At 56.5% G+C, this 19,532-nt stretch overlaps 1 protein-coding gene across 1 annotated transcript; it reads right to left on the bottom strand.

Moving 5' to 3' along the window:
* Positions 1–41: 41 nt before the first annotated feature.
* On the bottom strand, positions 42–18,991 carry LOC101942053 (WAP four-disulfide core domain protein 2-like). Its single transcript, XM_005304853.4, has 4 exons — positions 17,960–18,991; positions 17,519–17,653; positions 6,494–6,647; positions 42–216 (listed from the first exon to the last, which is right to left on the bottom strand). The coding sequence occupies exons 1-3, from the start codon at positions 18,183–18,185 to the stop codon at positions 6,496–6,498; spliced, it is 513 nt and encodes a 170-aa protein (XP_005304910.2). The 5' UTR covers positions 18,186–18,991; the 3' UTR covers positions 42–216; positions 6,494–6,495.
* Positions 18,992–19,532: the final 541 nt, after the last annotated feature.

Genomic DNA, 19,532 nt, shown 5'->3' with positions numbered 1-19,532 from the left:
GCCCAAAGAGCTGGAGAAGATGCAGACACGACCACCAGAGCTGCAGGGTGAGGCTGTTTTATTGGGGTCTGGATGTGCTGGTCCGTGAGAGCCCTGGGCAGGGAGCTGGAGAGCAGGACAGCTCCATGCTGGGGCACTGGGAGTCGTGTGCAGAGCGACAGGCATTTCAGAGCACCACTCCTCCTTGGCCTGGTGATGGGCAGTTCTAGGAGGCATCTGCAAAGGGAAGGTCACGCAATGAGGAGACAGGGAACAGGCTGTGAGCAGGACTCACTGCCCACCCCATCAGCACGGGGTGCACGGATGGTGCTGACAGAGAATTGCCTCCTGGGCACGGCCAGCCCCTGCTGGCCTGCAGGCTGTGTCTGGGGCCCCTCACGTGCCCTACTCAGCGTAGGGAATCCGTACGGAGAGCCCGGCTGGAGGCCTGGGGCCAGCGGAGATCTCCGGAGGGGAGGCTGGTGCGCAGGATCAGCCCTGCCCACCGTGACGCCCTAGGCTAGGTCGGGATTGGGGTGATACTTGTTCTCCGGCTCTATTGTCCTGCTCTGCAACGCCCCAGTGACAGGCCGGCCCCACAGGGCAAATGACACTGACTACCTGAGGGGGGACAAGGAGCAGATCTCCCTCCAAGTCTGGCTGTCTGCCCATCCTCATGGCCTCTGGGCTTCTCACATAGCTGTGCAGTGAGAAAGGCGGTCCCACAGTGCCTGGCCATGAGACCTACGCACAGGAGATAGGTGGCAGGGCACCCCGCACCCTAACTTCCCTGTAAGCTGTGTGGCCATGCAGCAGGTCAGGGGACCGGTGCCCCTAGCCCGCCCCCACCCTGCCATGGCCGGGACACCCCTACTCCAGCCCAAACCCAGCCGCGGTGCCCCTCCCCTCCCCCAGCCCCCACTCTGCCACAGCACCCCTCCCCCAGCCCAAACCCGCCTATCCTGCGGCTCCAGCCCTGGAGCTGCCGCAGCAGACAAAAGGGACCTCTCCCCCCCCAGCCCAGGTGTTGCTGTGGGGGTGGGAGGGGGGAAGTCTCCTCTCCCCCCATCGTAGCCCCGGAGGCGGAGCCCCCTCCTGCACCCCAAACCCCTCATCCCCACCCCCACCCCAGAGCCTGCACCCCCAGCTGGAGCCCTCATCCAACCCTCTGCCCCAGCCCTGAGCCCCCTCCCACATTCCGAACCCCTCGGCCCCACCCCCACCACATGAATTTTGTTCTGTGCACTAAGATGGAGGTGACGTGTCACATAACAAAATTCATTCCACACATGGGTGGGAAAAAATTAGAGGAACTCTGACCACCACCCCACTCCACACTGCCGCCCCGGAGCGCACCCGGGGGGAGGGAGGGGGAGAAGAAGAGGGCTGTGCTCTGTACCCCGCGGCCCCAGAGCGCACACGGGGACTGTGCTCTGTACCCCGCGGCCCCAGAGCGCACACGGGGACTGTGCTCTGTACCCCGCGGCCCCAGAGCGCACACGGGGACTGTGCTCTGTACCCTGCAGCCCCAGAGCGCACACGGGGACTGTGCTATCTACCCCGCAGCCCCAGAGCGCACACGGGGACTGTGCTCTGTACCCCGCAGCCCCAGAGCGCACACGGGGACTGTGCTCTGTACCCCGCAGCCCCAGAGCGCACCCGGGGGGAGGGAGGGGGAGAAGAAGAGGGCTGTGCTCTGTACCCCGCGGCCCCAGAGCGCACACGGGGACTGTGCTCTCTACCCCGCGGCCCCAGAGCACACACGGGGACTGTGCTCTGTACCCCGCGGCCCCAGAGCGCACACGGGGACTGTGCTCTCTACCCCGCGGCCCCAGAGCACACACGGGGACTGTGCTCTGTACCCCATGGCCCCAGAGCGCACACGGGGACTGTGCTATCTACCCCATGGCCCCAGAGCGCACACGGGGACTGTGCTCTGTACCCCGCAGCCCCAGAGCGCACACGGGGACTGTGCTCTGTACCCCATGGCCCCAGAGCGCACACGGGGACTGTGCTATCTACCCCATGGCCCCAGAGCGCACACGGGGACTGTGCTCTGTACCCCGCAGCCCCAGAGCGCACACGGGGACTGTGCTCTGTACCCCGCGGCCCCAGAGCACACACGGGGACTGTGCTCTGTACCCCATGGCCCCAGAGCGCACACGGGGACTGTGCTATCTACCCCATGGCCCCAGAGCGCACACGGGGACTGTGCTCTGTACCCCGCAGCCCCAGAGCGCACACGGGGACTGTGCTCTGTACCCCATGGCCCCAGAGCGCACACGGGGACTGTGCTATCTACCCCATGGCCCCAGAGCGCACACGGGGACTGTGCTCTGTACCCCGCAGCCCCAGAGCGCACACGGGGACTGTGCTCTGTACCCCGCGGCCCCAGAGCGCACCCGGGGACTGTGCTCTGTACCCCGCGGCCCCAGAGCGCACACGGGGACTGTGCTATCTACCCCATGGCCCCAGAGCGCACACGGGGACTGTGCTCTGTACCCCGCGGCCCCAGAGCGCACACGGGGACTGTGCTCTGTACCCTGCAGCCCCAGAGCGCACACGGGGACTGTGCTATCTACCCCGCAGCCCCAGAGCGCACACGGGGACTGTGCTCTGTACCCCGCAGCCCCAGAGCGCACACGGGGACTGTGCTCTGTACCCCGCAGCCCCAGAGCGCACCCGGGGGGAGGGAGGGGGAGAAGAAGAGGGCTGTGCTCTGTACCCCGCGGCCCCAGAGCACACACGGGGACTGTGCTCTCTACCCCACGGCCCCAGAGCGCACACGGGGACTGTGCTCTGTACCCCGCGGCCCCAGAGCGCACACGGGGACTGTGCTCTCTACCCCGCGGCCCCAGAGCACACACGGGGACTGTGCTCTGTACCCCGCGGCCCCAGAGCGCACACGGGGACTGTGCTCTCTACCCCGCGGCCCCAGAGCACACACGGGGACTGTGCTCTGTACCCCATGGCCCCAGAGCGCACACGGGGACTGTGCTATCTACCCCATGGCCCCAGAGCGCACACGGGGACTGTGCTATCTACCCCATGGCCCCAGAGCGCACACGGGGACTGTGCTCTGTACCCCGCAGCCCCAGAGCGCACACGGGGACTGTGCTCTGTACCCCATGGCCCCAGAGCGCACACGGGGACTGTGCTCTGTACCCCATGGCCCCAGAGCGCACACGGGGACTGTGCTCTCTACCCCGCGGCCCCAGAGCGCACACGGGGACTGTGCTCTCTACCCCGCAGCCCCAGAGCGCACACGGGGACTGTGCTCTCTACCCCGCGGCCCCAGAGCGCACACGGGGACTGTGCTCTGTACCCCGCGGCCCCAGAGCGCACACGGGGACTGTGCTCTCTACCTCGCGGCCCCAGAGCGCACCCGGGGACTGTGCTCTCTACCCCGCGGCCCCAGAGCGCACACGGGGACTGTGCTCTCTACCCCGCGGCCCCAGAGCGCACACGGGGACTGTGCTCTCTACCCCACGGCCCCAGAGCGCACACGGGGACTGTGCTCTCTACCCCGCGGCCCCAGAGCGCACACGGGGACTGTGCTCTCTACCCCACGGCCCCAGAGCGCACACGGGGACTGTGCTATCTACCCCGCAGCCCCAGAGCGCACACGGGGACTGTGCTCTCTACCCCACGGCCCCAGAGCGCACACGGGGACTGTGCTCTCTACCCCGCGGCCCCAGAGCGCACACGGGGACTGTGCTCTGTACCCCATGGCCCCAGAGCGCACACGGGGACTGTGCTCTGTACCCCATGGCCCCAGAGCGCACACGGGGACTGTGCTATCTACCCCATGGCCCCAGAGCGCACCCGGGGACTGTGCTCTGTACCCCGCGGCCCCAGAGCGCACACGGGGACTGTGCTCTGTACCCTGCAGCCCCAGAGCGCACACGGGGACTGTGCTCTCTACCCCGCAGCCCCAGAGCGCACACGGGGACTGTGCTATCTACCCCGCGGCCCCAGAGCGCACACGGGGACTGTGCTCTGTACCCCGCGGCCCCAGAGCGCACACGGGGACTGTGCTCTGTACCCCGCGGCCCCAGAGCGCACACGGGGACTGTGCTCTGTACCCCGCGGCCCCAGAGCGCACACGGGGACTGTGCTCTGTACCCCGCGGCCCCAGAGCGCACACGGGGACTGTGCTCTCTACCTCGCGGCCCCAGAGCGCACACGGGGACTGTGCTCTCTACCCCGCGGCCCCAGAGCGCACACGGGGACTGTGCTCTCTACCCCGCGGCCCCAGAGCGCACACGGGGACTGTGCTCTGTACCCCATGGCCCCAGAGCGCACACGGGGACTGTGCTATCTACCCCATGGCCCCAGAGCGCACACGGGGACTGTGCTATCTACCCCATGGCCCCAGAGCGCACCCGGGGACTGTGCTCTGTACCCCGCGGCCCCAGAGCGCACACGGGGACTGTGCTCTGTACCCTGCAGCCCCAGAGCGCACACGGGGACTGTGCTCTCTACCCCGCAGCCCCAGAGCGCACACGGGGACTGTGCTATCTACCCCGCGGCCCCAGAGCGCACACGGGGACTGTGCTCTGTACCCCGCGGCCCCAGAGCGCACACGGGGACTGTGCTCTGTACCCCGCGGCCCCAGAGCGCACACGGGGACTGTGCTCTGTACCCCGCGGCCCCAGAGCGCACACGGGGACTGTGCTCTGTACCCCGCGGCCCCAGAGCGCACACGGGGACTGTGCTCTCTACCTCGCGGCCCCAGAGCGCACACGGGGACTGTGCTCTCTACCCCGCGGCCCCAGAGCGCACACGGGGACTGTGCTCTCTACCCCGCGGCCCCAGAGCGCACACGGGGACTGTGCTCTCTACCCCGCGGCCCCAGAGCGCACACGGGGACTGTGCTCTCTACCCCGCGGCCCCAGAGCGCACACGGGGACTGTGCTCTCTACCCCACGGCCCCAGAGCGCACACGGGGACTGTGCTATCTACCCCGCAGCCCCAGAGCGCACACGGGGACTGTGCTCTCTACCCCACGGCCCCAGAGCGCACACGGGGACTGTGCTCTCTACCCCGCGGCCCCAGAGCGCACACGGGGACTGTGCTCTGTACCCCATGGCCCCAGAGCGCACACGGGGACTGTGCTATCTACCCCATGGCCCCAGAGCGCACACGGGGACTGTGCTATCTACCCCATGGCCCCAGAGCGCACCCGGGGACTGTGCTCTGTACCCCGCGGCCCCAGAGCGCACACGGGGACTGTGCTCTCTACCCCGCGGCCCCAGAGCGCACACGGGGACTGTGCTCTCTACCCCGCGGCCCCAGAGCGCACACGGGGGCTGTGCTCTCTACCCCGCGGCCCCAGAGCGCACACGGGGACTGTGCTATGTACCCCGCGGCCCCAGAGCGCACACGGGGACTGTGCTCTGTACCTCGCGGCCCCAGAGCGCACACGGGGACTGTGCTCTCTACCCCACGGCCCCAGAGCGCACACGGGGACTGTGCTATCTACCCCGCAGCCCCAGAGCGCACACGGGGACTGTGCTCTCTACCCCGCGGCCCCAGAGCGCACACGGGGACTGTGCTCTCTACCCCGCGGCCCCAGAGCGCACACGGGGACTGTGCTCTCTACCCCGCGGCCCCAGAGCGCACACGGGGACTGTGCTCTCTACCCCGCGGCCCCAGAGCGCACACGGGGACTGTGCTCTCTACCCCGCGGCCCCAGAGCGCACACGGGGACTGTGCTCTCTACCCCGCGGCCCCAGAGCGCACACTGGGACTGTGCTCTGTACCCCGCGGCCCCAGAGCGCACACGGGGACTGTGCTCTCTACCCCGCGGCCCCAGAGCGCACACGGGGACTGTGCTCTGTACCCCCGCGGCCCCAGAGCGCACACTGGGACTGTGCTCTCTACCCCGCGGCCCCAGAGCGCACACGGGGGCTGTGCTCTCTACCCCGCGGCCCCAGAGCGCACACGGGGACTGTGCTCTCTACCCCGCGGCCCCAGAGCGCACACGGGGACTGTGCTCTCTACCCCGCGGCCCCAGAGCGCACACGGGGACTGTGCTCTCTACCCCGCGGCCCCAGAGCGCACACGGGGACTGTGCTCTGTACCCCACGGCCCCAGAGCGCACACGGGGACTGTGCTCTCTACCCCGCGGCCCCAGAGCGCACACGGGGACTGTGCTCTGTACCCCGCGGCCCCAGAGCGCACACGGGGACTGTGCTCTCTACCCCGCGGCCCCAGAGCGCACACGGGGACTGTGCTCTCTACCCCGCGGCCCCAGAGCGCACACGGGGACTGTGCTCTCTACCCCGCGGCCCCAGAGCGCACACTGGGACTGTGCTCTCTACCCCGCGGCCCCAGAGCGCACACGGGGACTGTGCTCTCTACCCCGCGGCCCCAGAGCGCACACGGGGACTGTGCTCTCTACCCCGCGGCCCCAGAGCGCACACGGGGACTGTGCTATCTACCCCATGGCCCCAGAGCGCACACGGGGACTGTGCTCTCTACCCCGCGGCCCCAGAACTGCTACGCTCACCTTTAAAAATTTGGCCGGACACACGCCTGTTTGCGACAGCCATTGATGCAGCACTTCATGGTCCCTGCGCATTGCGAGTCCACCGTGCATTGGTTCTTGCACAGGCCCAGTAAGGGGATTCCGCCTGACACCACTGGGCACGAGCCGGGTTTCACTGGAAGGGCAGGAGACAGTGTGAGTTCCGCGTGAGGGTCCCCGGCCCCTGGGCTCAGGACCGGGAGCGGGGCTAGCTGCTCTGAAAGGAAAGTGTCTGCACCCCAGGGGCACGACCTGGCTCAGGGGCTCTGTGCGAAGGAGACGAGGGGCCTCACTTTCCAATCGGCCTCCTTATGTGCCCCTGCCTTGGCTGCATGCAGCCCCAGCGCCTGTGCACGTAGCCAGCTCTGGGCGCACACATGCACGTGCTTGGGGTCAGGTCTGGAGTGCTCAGGGCCTGTCTACACTCAAACGCTGCTGTGCCGCCTGAGAGACAATGCCTAGCCACACGGCCGGCAGGGGCGCTCCTGTCGCTGTAGAGAATCCAGTTCCCCCTGAGACGGAGCACTCTCCCATCCACCTACGCCGGGGGCTGAAGGTGAGACAACAAATCAGAGATAACAGCGGAAAACCCCAAGATTAACTTCACTTAAGGACTAACGATCACCGAGCCCCTGGGCTCCTCACTCGTGCTCTAACTGGCCACTAGATTGACTCGAGCTACGACAGACTGCTAACTATAAGACCATCTGGAGGACATGTGTGTGTGTGTGTGTGCGCGCTCGCTAACACTTGTATTTTCAATAAACGCAGCGGATTGTCTTTTCCCCTGAAAAAGATCCCATGTGCTTCTTATAAGTATAACATTTTTGGTGGAGAATTGCGAAAGGGGGAAGACATGCACTGTGATTGTTGAAATTATTGCTAAATACTTCTAAAAGGTATCCCATCCGTATCAAGTGATCGATCAGTCAGGTGTGCACACCCCCGGTCATAGACGTGCCGGGCAATAGGGGAAGGATTAGAGTCCTCGCTCCGACCCATCTCTTAGGGAAAACTATACAGAGAAGATCTATACAAACTATCTAGGTATATACATCCCCCCAGTCGTAGAGGTGCCAGGCCATAAGGGGGAGGATTAGACTCCTCACTCCCACCCATCTGTCCAGGAAAAATTGCACAGGTGAATATACCCCCGGTCGTAGCAGGATCAAAAGGTAGGGGGCTTAGCGTTTCCCCCTCCTGCTCTGCCAGGCAGAGTTTTTAGAGGGTATAGACTGTGTGTGTTGTGTAAATCCCAGCACAAGCGTGGGCACATAAGGAGTAGGTTTCTGTAAGACCTCACTCTGAAGGATATAGGAGTGTGAGTGTCACGGAGTGTGGGGGGACACAAGGCCCTGCACCTCCGGCTTCCTGCGATTCACCATGACTCTCAGCCAGCCAGTAAAGCAGAAGGTTTATTTAGATGACAGGAACATAGTCCAAGACAGGTCTTGCAGGCACAGAAAACAGGACCCCCTCAGTTAGGTCCATCTTGGGGTCCCAAGGGCACCACAGCCCCGTTGGGGGGTCAGAGCCCCGTCCGGGCTCCCCTCCATTACCAGCCAGCTCCTCAAAAACTCCAACTCCCTCCAGCGTCTCTCACCCAGCCTCCTCCGGCTCCTCCCCAAGCCTTTGTCCAGTTTCCTGGGCAGAGGTGTCACCTGGCCCCAACCCCCTCCTGGGTTCTCACGTTACATGCTCAGGTGTCTTCCCTCAAGGCCAGTCTCCCATCCCCCAATGCAGACTGTCCCAGCCAAACTCCCCACTCAGCATTCACAGACCACATTAAGAACAGTCCTAGTTCGTCACATCGAGATATTGTTGTAATTTCACCATTTTGAGAGAAATGTTTAAAGGAAAGAGACCACGAGGGGTGGGGGCTAGTTAAGGAGCCCACCCTCCTCGCTAAATTGGTAGTGGGACAAAGCCTGTGCCCATGGGAAGGGGCCGTTCAAAGAGGAAAGCAGGATCGGGCCCAGACAAGCAGGCAGGCAACAGATAAAGAGCTTGGAAAACAGGTTGGGAGCCCTGAGGGCAGAGTGGCAGGAGTAAGGGAAGCAGTAAGTCCAGGCCTGGGGATTTCAGCTCCCTGGGTCAATACTGGGAATGGTGAAATCTGGGGGATGAAAGTGTCAGTTTGGGAGATAAGCAAGTGATTGAAGGAAAGAGTGAGAAGTTAACCCTGCAGAGGCTGGGGGGAATTAAACAGCTAAACTTCGTGAAAATGTTAAAAAGGAAAAGAGTTCGAGAAAGAGAATTCTTGGTTTCTTTGCAGCCATTCTGAAGGGAAAATGGGCCCATTTCCAAAGGAATGTCTGTAAACAAGTCAGGCAAAGAGACAATCTGATTTAAATTTTTTGACTATGAACAATTTAGTCAACTTTGCTAAAAGAACATAAGGAGTTTCTATTGGAACTTAACTGTATAAATGAAGCAGTAATCTATGTACAGCTGTGTAAAAATGAAAGCAGTGTAAGGGGATGTTAAGAAAAGTGTGTGTATGGATCTGTGTGTGTAAGGATCTGTGTGTGTAAATATGAGGTTTTAAGGCTCTAAATCAACACTCCTGGTTTGTAAAACTCTTGTTTTGTAAGTTTAAAATAAATTGGTTTTGTTTTGTTTTTAAATACCACTAAAAATCCATTTGAATCTTTCATTCAAAGTTGCAAACCTGACCGACTTTTTGCCACACACAGGTAACTGGTGTTGTTTGTCTTTGGTATTTAGCATTTAACTCTTAAGGTACCTCACTGTTTTATAATGTTCAATATCTTTTTAAAGACCAAAGTCGTGGCTGAAGCAGGGCAGTCAAACCCAGGAGGATGGGAAGAGAGTCTGGATTTGGTTTTGGTAACCAAAGAGCAGCTAAGAGCTGTCGTAAAAGAATAAGAAATGAAAGAAGACAGTGCCCCTTAAGAGCAACAGCGGGGTGAGGTGCACAAAACAGAAAAGCAACATTAGGGACACTGAGCTTTAAGGTGGCTCTGTGTTATCAGACTGTCACTTTGATAAAGGTACATGAAAACTCTGAACACAAAAGAAACAGTTACACCTTATGTAAAAAGGGATCTGGCTAATATAATGTTATAGAAGTTAAACTATGGAAGAAATGTGCATTTTTCCCAGGACATGTGCAGTGTCCATTGTAGAAGGGGTGAGAGAAATGCAAACATACCATCCTACTTAATTAAAATCCTTTTAGGGCTCCAAAGGGAGCCATCATAGGTTGTGTTTTCTTTTTCAGATCACTGTGTGTTTTGAAAGCAGGAGTTGAAAGAAATCAAAACTCGGGTGGAAGTTGATTGTGTCCCTTTTAAGACACTTCACTTGCATCTGAAGAAGTGAGGTTCTTACCCACGAAAGCTTATGCTCCCAATACTTCTGTTAGTCTCAAAGGTGCCACAGGACCCTCTGTTGCTTTTAAGACAGAGTCTCTGAGCTCTGCTGATGGCTTTGGATCCAAAAGCAAGCAGGAAAGCGTCTGTGTTAATGCAAATTACCTGGCTGATAGAGGAAGGAGAGAACTGCCCATAAATGGCAGCACAAAGGGGCTGCAGATAAAGGACAGACTTGGTCAGCAAACAAACTACCTGAAACCAAAAGGCTCCAATTCCGACCCTCCAGTCCAGAGGAAGGTGGAAAAAGGAGTCAAACCTAAGAATAAGAGAGGGACAGGTTAACCCTAAGTAGAAAAATGCAGTATGCACAGAGCTGAAATCTGAAGACAGGTACAAAAGGGGTCTGCTTATATGCATGGCATCCTACCTTTTAAGTCACCCAAACCCCAAGGATAGAGTTCATGGTATAACAAGATATCTTGAATAGATTTGATGCTAATGTCATTGTTAGCATTAAACATTGGGATAAATGTAATGTTAAGAAGTACCCCTGTAACAATGGATAGTGTGTATGATTTTTTGAAAGAAAAAAAAAATACCCCCCCACACCCCTTTAAGGTCATATGGTAATGATGCTTCTCAGCTATTCCCTGTGAATAAACTTCAAGCTCAGCACAGCAGAAAAAACATTACAAACTTGGTCTGCTGTATAAGAAGGGAAACGGAGGTACATCACCTCATGAATTTAATAACTGAACAGTGGGATAATTTCCCCTAAACCCTTAAAAGGTAGAAGCCATTGAAACCTGGCCTGCCTATAGAACAAACACACAGAAAGTATGGGGGTAATTCCTCTGTTTTGCCATGTGGCAAATTGCCGGCACTACTATGATGGGTCTCGCACTCTCTCTTCTTGGGGGGGGATGGGGTTCAGGGCACCATTTCTTGCCCCTGAACTGGGATATTAACTGCCCCACTAGTGTCCTAGAGGAGGGGAGTGGAGAGGGAGGAAGGGACTCAGGCCCGCCCTGTACTCCAGGTCCCAGCCCTAGGGATAGCAGTAAACCACTTGAACTAGCGGTTCCTTCCCCTGGGCTACTTCCCTCTCCTGCCCTTCAGCTTGTGGGGGCTTCCTGCCCTCCCTCTGCACAAGACAGGTGTCCCTTTACCTAGGATCTTGGTCTTCTTAGCCCACCACAGCACTTCTCCAAACTTTCCTCTGCTACCCTCTGACCTGCTCTCTGCTTCAACCCCAATCCACTCTACTTCAACTCCTTCCCCTGTCTGATGGAAGCAAGGGGGGGGGGGTTTCAGGTACTTTAATTGGCTTCAGGTGCTTTAATTAATCTATAGCAAACTTTCTTCCCTCTACAGGGAATAAGGCTCCCTTCTAACCCTCTTCTGCTGCCCTCTGGCCATGCTGTATCACAGCCTGCAATCAGCAAGGGTATTTGTAAAAGGAAGGGATATTTTCAGCAATAATCTCCCACCCCAAAAGGGGGAGAAACATGTTCTTTTTGTCTTTCATAAAATCAGAAAAAGCTGGTACCAGCTGAAGAGCAACCCAGAATCCCATGGATCTACTGTCGCGACAAAAATTGTCTTTTGTGTTGTTTGTTTTGTTGCTAGCATTGTTGTGTATTGTGTTACCAAAAAAAACCCCAAAAACAAAAAACCAACCTACTGCATTAGGCAGAAAAGGATTAATACGAATTTTCACTGTATTTACAGAAGCCAATGTTGCAGAAGGGCAGAGGTGAAGGAATGCCAGTCTGTTAACAGGGAAACACCCTCAGGTAGCAGACACCATATTAGGAGGGACTGGTTTTGGAACAGGGATTATGAATACTGTAGACTTGGAGGTAATTAAGAATAAATTAAGTTCCTTGTCACAACTGCAAGCTAGTCTCATTCACAAGCAGGCAGATAATACTGTGGATTTGGTACAAATAGGTCTGGGAAACCTAAAAGCAACACGGAATATGTGGTGGTGGCAAAACACCACCTCCTGGCTGCTGTATAAACAACAAATAGAATTAGGGAATAAAACTGCCTTGGCCATAGAATGTACTGAGATGCAAATTCTTAGTTTAGCATCACTTGAACACAAAATGTTTTGGGTAATATCTGGGAATGTTTGGGTATTAATGCATCTTTTAAAACAATGGAAGAGGTCCTTGTTTGACACCTACAAATATGAATGGATGCATTATGTTTCCAGCATGGTTAAGCCTGATTTGTTATTCGGTGAAATTATTGTTAAAATTGCTCACCGACAGTCCGGGGAGACAGAAATATGGAAAGTGAGCCCACTCCCAAAACTGACATGGGATCTTTTTGGCTACCCCGGGTTATGGGTCAGTGGGTTGGGAAAGAGGAGAAATGATTGGACACCCGAGGGTGTACGGAGTGGAGCCCTCAGAAATGGGTGTGCTTGTCCCTACCTGTCACCACAGAACCAGGCAGCAAGGACACATCATTGGGAACATGTGTATGGGACAAACTAGAAAATGTGATGTGTTTTGTACAACGGACAATGTGCAGGTGTTACAGCCTGGGAAACAGTATTTTGGGAGGATGCAACCCTGCAAATGGCTACATTTAGCCAACCCCCAGTGGATGAATGTAGATGTAATGCCCATGTATCGCTTCTCAGCTCTCTGCGAGCTGGGAGGTGAAAACATTAGATACTAGCAATCACACGTACTATGTACCAAAGATAGAAGAAGCACAGAGCACTATAACAGCTACCCCGGTTAATTTCTTTGTTCCCCATGGCCTGGATTGGCGCGATCTAACTGATCACGTGTTATCAGAAACAAGGTGGCTCAGTTTTTACAACAGACACAGAGGGATACAGGGAAGCGTGTCATTCAAATATTACATGCAAATAGACTCATGCTAAAAACCGCTAAATCTGAAAAAGAACTGACAGCCTACCGCTGGCACACCATTTTTACAGGCTTGTCCCCGACCTCTAAGGGCATATTGTCTATTGTGTTTCACCCATTACTAGTTGTGTTTGTGTTTGCTTGCTAGGAATGTCTTATATGTGCTGTTGCACAAACAGAATGTTTATTAATTTACAACCACAAGCTCAAATTGTCTCTCAGTATATTGCTATGAAACAATTGTATAAAATATGACCCAGTCAAGAATTGTTCTTGAGGGGTCAAAAGGGGGATATGTAGTAGTAGGATTTTATGTTTGTATTTTGGATAATTTAGAATGAAGGATATCACAATGTAGCCTGTATTAATGCATGATTTGCCCATATCCGGCCAGCCACTCTTTTGGAATAGCAGAAAGCAATGGCCTAAGGGGTCATTGGTAGAAACGCATCAGACAGGCTGCCTGTGTCTGAACTGATGTTAAGGCAGGAACAGACCAGAACAGTCCCTATGGCTGATTATGTCCTTTTGTTTTAGGATAAGTTTTCATTACAGTATTTGCTAGAAGGTCTTGTTTCTTATCTGCATTGCAAACGAAGTTGTGTAAGGTTCTTTTGTAATCCCTTTAGTAACCATATAACCTTTTCGAAAATGGAATCCTGTCTGAAATTCTCTGTACAATTGTTTGGGGTGAGTAAAGAATGTGTGCATGGTTAAGGATGAGTGTGAAAGCCTCACAAATGTCCAGATGATCAAGAAGAAGTGAGAGACTTGGAGAGTCAGCAGGAAACAATCAGAAAACATCCATTGTATCTTATGCTAAACGAGTTAGCAGCATCGACAACCTCAAAAGTGAGGCAAACACTCCCGTTGGCAAGACAACAAATAAGATATAACAGCGGAAACCCCCAAGATGAACTCCACTTAAGGACTAATGATTACAGAATGGCATTGCAAAATCCATAGACTAAAGTGGGAATTTACAACCATAAAGCTGGGGTGTTTTGCCATAGAACTCTGGGTTCCGTCCTGCAAAGCCTCAGCGCATCGGATCGCGACCGACAGAGCCCAGCTCCTCACTCATGCTCAATAAATGCGGAGTATTGCCTTTTCCCCAGAAAAAGATCCCCTAGGCAGGGCTCCCCTCTCTGGGGATTATCTCAGGCAGAAGCTTTCCCGAGCACGGCAAGTAGCTTCAGTGTTCCCTTTCTTACAGAGTCATTGACTTTAATGTCAGACGGACCATCCTGATCCCTCTTGCCTCCTGGCAATTCCTTACCTTCTGGCATTGCTCTCATAGGATCAGAGAATCTCAGGGTTGGGAGGGACCTCAGGAGGTATCTAGTCCAACCCCCTGCTCAAAGCAGGACCAATTCCCAACTAAATCACCCCAGCCAGGGCTTTGTCAAGCCTGACCTTAAAAACCTCTAAGGATGGAGATTCCACCACCTCCCTCGGTAACCCATTCCAGTGCTTCACCACCCTCCTAGTGAAAAAGTTTTTCCTAATATCCAACCGAGACCTCCCCCACTGCAACTTGAGACCATTGCTTCTTGTTCTGTCATCTGCCACCACTGAGAACAGCCGAGCTCCATCCCCTTTGGAACCCCCCTTCAGGTAGTTGAAGGCTGCTATCAAATCCCCCCTCACTCTTCTGCAGACTAAATAACTCCAGTTCCCTCAGCCTCTCCTCATAAGTCATGTGCTCCAGCCCCCTAATAATTTTCGTTGCCCTCCGCTGGACTCTCTCCAATTAGTCCACCTCCCTTCTATAGTGGGGGGACCAAACCTGGATGCAATTACTGCAGATGTGGCCTCACCAGTGCCAAATACAGGGGAATAATCACTTCCCTCGATCTGCTGGCAATGCTCCTACTAATGCAGCCCAATATGCCATTGGCCTTCTTGGCAACAAGGGCACACTGCTGACTCATATCCAGCTTCTGGTCCACTTCAGCGGCCCACCAGCATTGTGTGTCCCCAGCCTGGAGACGGGACCGAGTCTCACAGAGGTGCAGCAAGCAATATACATGGGCTTGGGAAGAAGGGACTCCTGGTTTCCTGAAGCCCAAACACATCTCTGCTGGCCTCTCTTCGGCTGGAAGGAGGCCGCACAGTTTGCTGGAGTGCTCTGAAGGGGCCGGATGTTGGAGGAGCAGATATAAGCAGTTCCTGACTCTCCTTGGCCTGCTGTGGTGACTGACAGGCAGAGCACAAGGGCTTCCTGCCTCCCCGCAGGGCACAGGTCGGTGTGTGTGTGTGTGTGTGTGGGGGGGGGGGGGGGCTGCCTGCCACAGCTTCCAGAACATGTGGGGCAAAGTGCAGCTGCCCTGTGCCCACTGGATCTGAGCAGTCAGCCTGGCACATCGCATGCGTGGATCTGCCGGGCCTGGCTGGGGGTCTCACGGCACTGTAACTCCACTCCCCGCACTGGGGCCCTCCTGCCCCCCGCCGCACAGGCATGTAAGTTACAGCAGAGCCCGATCCCAGGCTGCAGTCTGCTTCCCAGCCAAACCGGGCTCAAAACCGAGCAAAGGCTGGGCAACTTCTGCTCAGAATAACTGCAGATCCTGGGGGGCAGGAGGGGGCTCAGGAACATGGGGCCGTGCATTTCTGTGCAGGAGACTACAAACTGCCTTCAGACATGCCTGTCTGCTGAGTTTGTGCCCCACCCAGGGCCCCACCTAAGAAGACCATCAGAACGGCCATAGTGGGTCAGACCAATGTCCATCTAGCCCAGTATCCTGTCTTCCGACAATGGCCAGTGCCAGATACTTCAGAGGCAGGGAACAGAACAGGGCAATTATCGAGTGATCCATCCCCTGTCATCTATTCCCAGCTTCTGACAATCAGAGGCTTACGGACATCCAGAGCATGGGGTTGCGTCCTTGACCATCTTAGCTAATGGCCATTGATAGACCTGTCCTCTAGGAACTTAGCTAATTCTTTGCTGAACCCAGTTATACTTCTGGCCTCCACAACATCCCCTGGCAAGGAGTTCCACAGGCTGACTGTGCGTTGGGTGATGAAGTACTTCCCTTTGTTTGTTTTAAACCTGTTGCCTGTTAATTTCATTGGGTGATCCTGGTTCTTGTCTCATACAAAAAGGTAAATAACACTTCACTTTCTCCACCCCAGTCAAAATTTTATAGATCTCTATCACATCCGCCCTTAGTCGTCTCTTTTCCGAGCTGAACAGTCCCAGTCTTTGTAATCTCTCATGCATCGAAGCTTTTCTATACCCCCAATCATTTTTGTTGCCGTTTTCTGTACCGTTTCCAGTTTTAATCTCTCTTTTTTAAGATGGAGGTGACCAGAACTGCACGCAGTATTCAAGATGTGGGCATACCATGGATTTATATAGAGGCATCATGATATTTACTGTCTTATTATCTATCACTTTCCTAATGGTTCCTAACATTGTTCGCTTTTTTGACTGCCGCTGCACATAGAGTGGTAACAGCTAATTCAAACCCCATCATTTTTAAGTATAGTTGGGATTCTGTTTTCCGATGTGCATTACTTTGCATTTATCAACATTAAATTTCATCTGCCACTTTTTGTGAGATCCCTTTGTAGCTCTTCGCAGTCAGCTTTCGACTTCACTCTCTTCAATAATTTTGTATCATCTACAAACTTTGCCACCTCACTGTTTACCCCTTTTTCCAGTTCATTTATGAACATGATGAATAGCACCGGTCCCAGTACAGACCCCTGGGGGACCCTGCTATTTATCTCTCTCCACTGTAAAAACTGACCATTTATTTCCATCCTTTGTTTCCTGTCTTTAACCAGTTACTGGTCCATGAAAGGACCTTCCCTCTTATCCCATGACAACTTACTTTGCTTAAGAGCCTTTGGGGAGGGACCTTGTCAGAGGCTTTCTGAAAATCTAAACACACTATATCCACTGGATCATCCTTTTCCACATGTTTGTTGACGCCCTCAAATAATTGTAATAGATTGGTGAGGCGTGATTTCCCTTTACAAAATCTGTGTTGACTCTTCCTCACGAAATCATGGTCATCTATGTGTCCGATAATTCTGTTCTTTACTGTAGTTTCAACCAATTTGCCCGGTACTTAAATTAGGGTCACCAGCCTGCAATTGCCAGGATCACCTCTGGAGCCTTTTTTAAAAATTGGTGTTACATTAGCTACCCGGCGCAGCCCCCACCTGGGGCCCCAGCTTGGGAACTGTGCAGCGCCCGGCACAGCCCCCACCCGGGGCCCCAGCTCAGGATCCGTGCAGCACCCGGCGCAGCCCCAGCCCGGGAACCGTGCAGTGCCCAGCACAGCCCTCATCCGGGGCCCCAGCTTGGGAACGGTGCAGCGCCCGGCACAGCCCCCACCCGGGGCCCCAGCTTGGGAACGGTGCAGCGCCCGGCGCAGCCCCAACCCAGGGCCCCAGCTCGGGACCCGTGCAACGCCCGGTGCAGCCCCAACCCAGGGCCCCAGCTCGGGAACCGTGAAGTGCCTGGCATGGTGGGGGCCCTCCCTGCACCCGGGGCCTGCGGGTACCACCACTTAGTACAGGTGCAGTATCGGTTCTGACCAGAAGCCCAGCACGGTGGAGCTGACCTTCAGACAGCCCTTGCTCCCTTCACACACCCCCGCCCGCGCCACCTGCCACTTCAGCACATCCCGGCCGCTCAACACACCTGGCAGTGCAAGGCGGAGCCCAGTTCAAAGTGCTCCCAGCCAGTGGCCCCTGGGCAGGGCAGTGGCGGGGACACAGTGGGCCGGGCGACACGCAGAAGCGCTAAGGGGGCGCGTTACCGTTGGGGAGCTGACAAGACCATCCGCAGCTCGTCTGGCAGCACTTGAGGTTCTCCTCGCAGTCGCTGTCGGCCTGGCATTGCTCCGTGCAGTTAGCCGCCTCCACCACTGTGTCTGGGCACACGCCCTCTTTCTCTGAAATGGGAAAGGCCCACGGTGTAGCCAGGGTCACACTGGTCCCAGGGAGAGGGCCAGGCTGTGGGCCCGGAGGGCAGCGAATGCATCCCCTGTCCCCGAGGACCAGGGCTCACTGACATTGTTCATGGCGAGAGGCCCTGGAGCACCTGAAAGCTAAAGGATGTGGGGCCAGGTCCTGGCTCCATCCTGGCTCTCGATGCACAAGACCCCCTCCCCTGGGGTGTCCCTCCAGCCGAAGGGCTGCGTACATAGGACCGGTGCCCTCGGCAGGGACATGGGATGGGGCGTGACGTTCCTACTCACTGGTAATGTTCTGGCCAGATGCAGACGGCAGCTCGGCCCAGAGCGCCAGGAGCCCCACCAGGAGGACGATGCTGCTGGACTTCACCATGGTGCTGTGGGGAGCCGGCTCCGACTGTCCAGACCTACCCAGGCTGGACTTTAAGCGTTCCCACAGGCGGGGCTGCAGCCGGGGAGGGAGGGGACTGGTTCCCAGGTGATTTAGAGGAGAGTCGCTCTCCCTTTTCATTCCATTGCACAATCCGCAGGTATCAGGTATCTGCTCTGGCCCGCCTGCGAACCAGGAAGTGAGAGCTCAGAAGGGACCCAGCATCTTCTGTAGCACACAGTGGGCAGGCTGACAGCAAGCTGCTGCGGATCCCAGGCAGCCCCCCAGAGCCACCGCTGGCCCCCAGACAGGGGGGGGCCAGGGCAATTCAAGAACTTGCTGCTTATGCGGGTTTCTTGGGAGCAGCTGGGGTTTGCAGCTCCCCCGGGGGTGTTTCTGTGCGTGGCACATCTCAGTGGCTGCTGCGTCCTGGTGAGCGGGAGAATCGCTGGCTGAACGTGCTCCGTGCGTTGCTGAGTGTGGCACCGAATAGATGTGCCCTCATGGCCCATCGGGACGGACGGCTCAGTGTCCGAGAGCTGGGGCAGCGGGAGCAGCCTGGGTCCCCCCAAACTGCAGCAGGCTGGACACAGGAACCCAAGGACTGTGATTTCATCAAGTCACAGAACTTAAGGCCAAAAGAGACCCTTCGATCATCCAGTCTGTCCTCGCGTAGCTCCCAGGCCGCCAAATTTCTCCCGGCCCCCGGTGCTGAGCCCAACCACCTGTGGTTGACTAAAGCACCTCCCAGAAAGGCTCCAGCCTGCATGAGAAGCATTGAGAGGAGACTCCACATTTCCCTGGGGAGTTGGTCCAGTGGCTGATCGCTGCCTGCACTGTTCACAGTCTGTGCCTTACGCCTGACTGGACCGTCTAACTTCCAGCCCCCGGCTCCTGTTCTGCCGTTCCCCACCAGATTAACCAGCCCTGCGCTGCCTGGGACTTTCTCTCCAGCGAGGGAGGTAACAGGGAAATGTTGAATGGCATTGGGCCTAGAACTGATCCCTTAGCAACCCCCTTAGAAACGCCCCCTGCACTGACGCTTCCTGCTTTGGGTTGGGGCCGGGGCGCACTGACTCCCTACGGCTTGTGGGAATCACTCAAGCACAGCTCTGTTGCAGGAGCCTACGGGGTGGAAAGCAACTGCCACTGTGCTAGCAACACTCCCGCCTCGTGTTTGGGAGGGGACAGGAAGAACCTGCAGAACCGATAGTAGCTAAGGCCTGATGGAGCACAATGGAGCTAACATGAGCGCAGGCCCTCGGAGAGCACGGGGATGGGCTCCCCTGCATACAGTGAGCCCACCCAGCGCTGAGAGCAGGTCCCGCTGTCCCAGGTCAGAGGAAGTGGAGCAGTTCGGCTGAACCAAAAGCCTGGGAGCATTGGGATGGGAGTAGCAGATGCTGCACCCATCCCTGTAGCCACCCAGTAGCAGAGTCCTTTCACAGACCTTAATGAATTCAGCGTCTCAGTGCTCTCAAGAGGTAA

Source organism: Chrysemys picta, chromosome 13 (assembly GCF_011386835.1).
Source record: "Chrysemys picta bellii isolate R12L10 chromosome 13, ASM1138683v2, whole genome shotgun sequence".
Taxonomy (NCBI): Eukaryota; Metazoa; Chordata; order Testudines; family Emydidae; genus Chrysemys; species Chrysemys picta.
The sequence above is the reverse complement of the archived record's forward strand: the minus strand, read 5'-3'. Positions and strand labels throughout refer to the sequence as shown.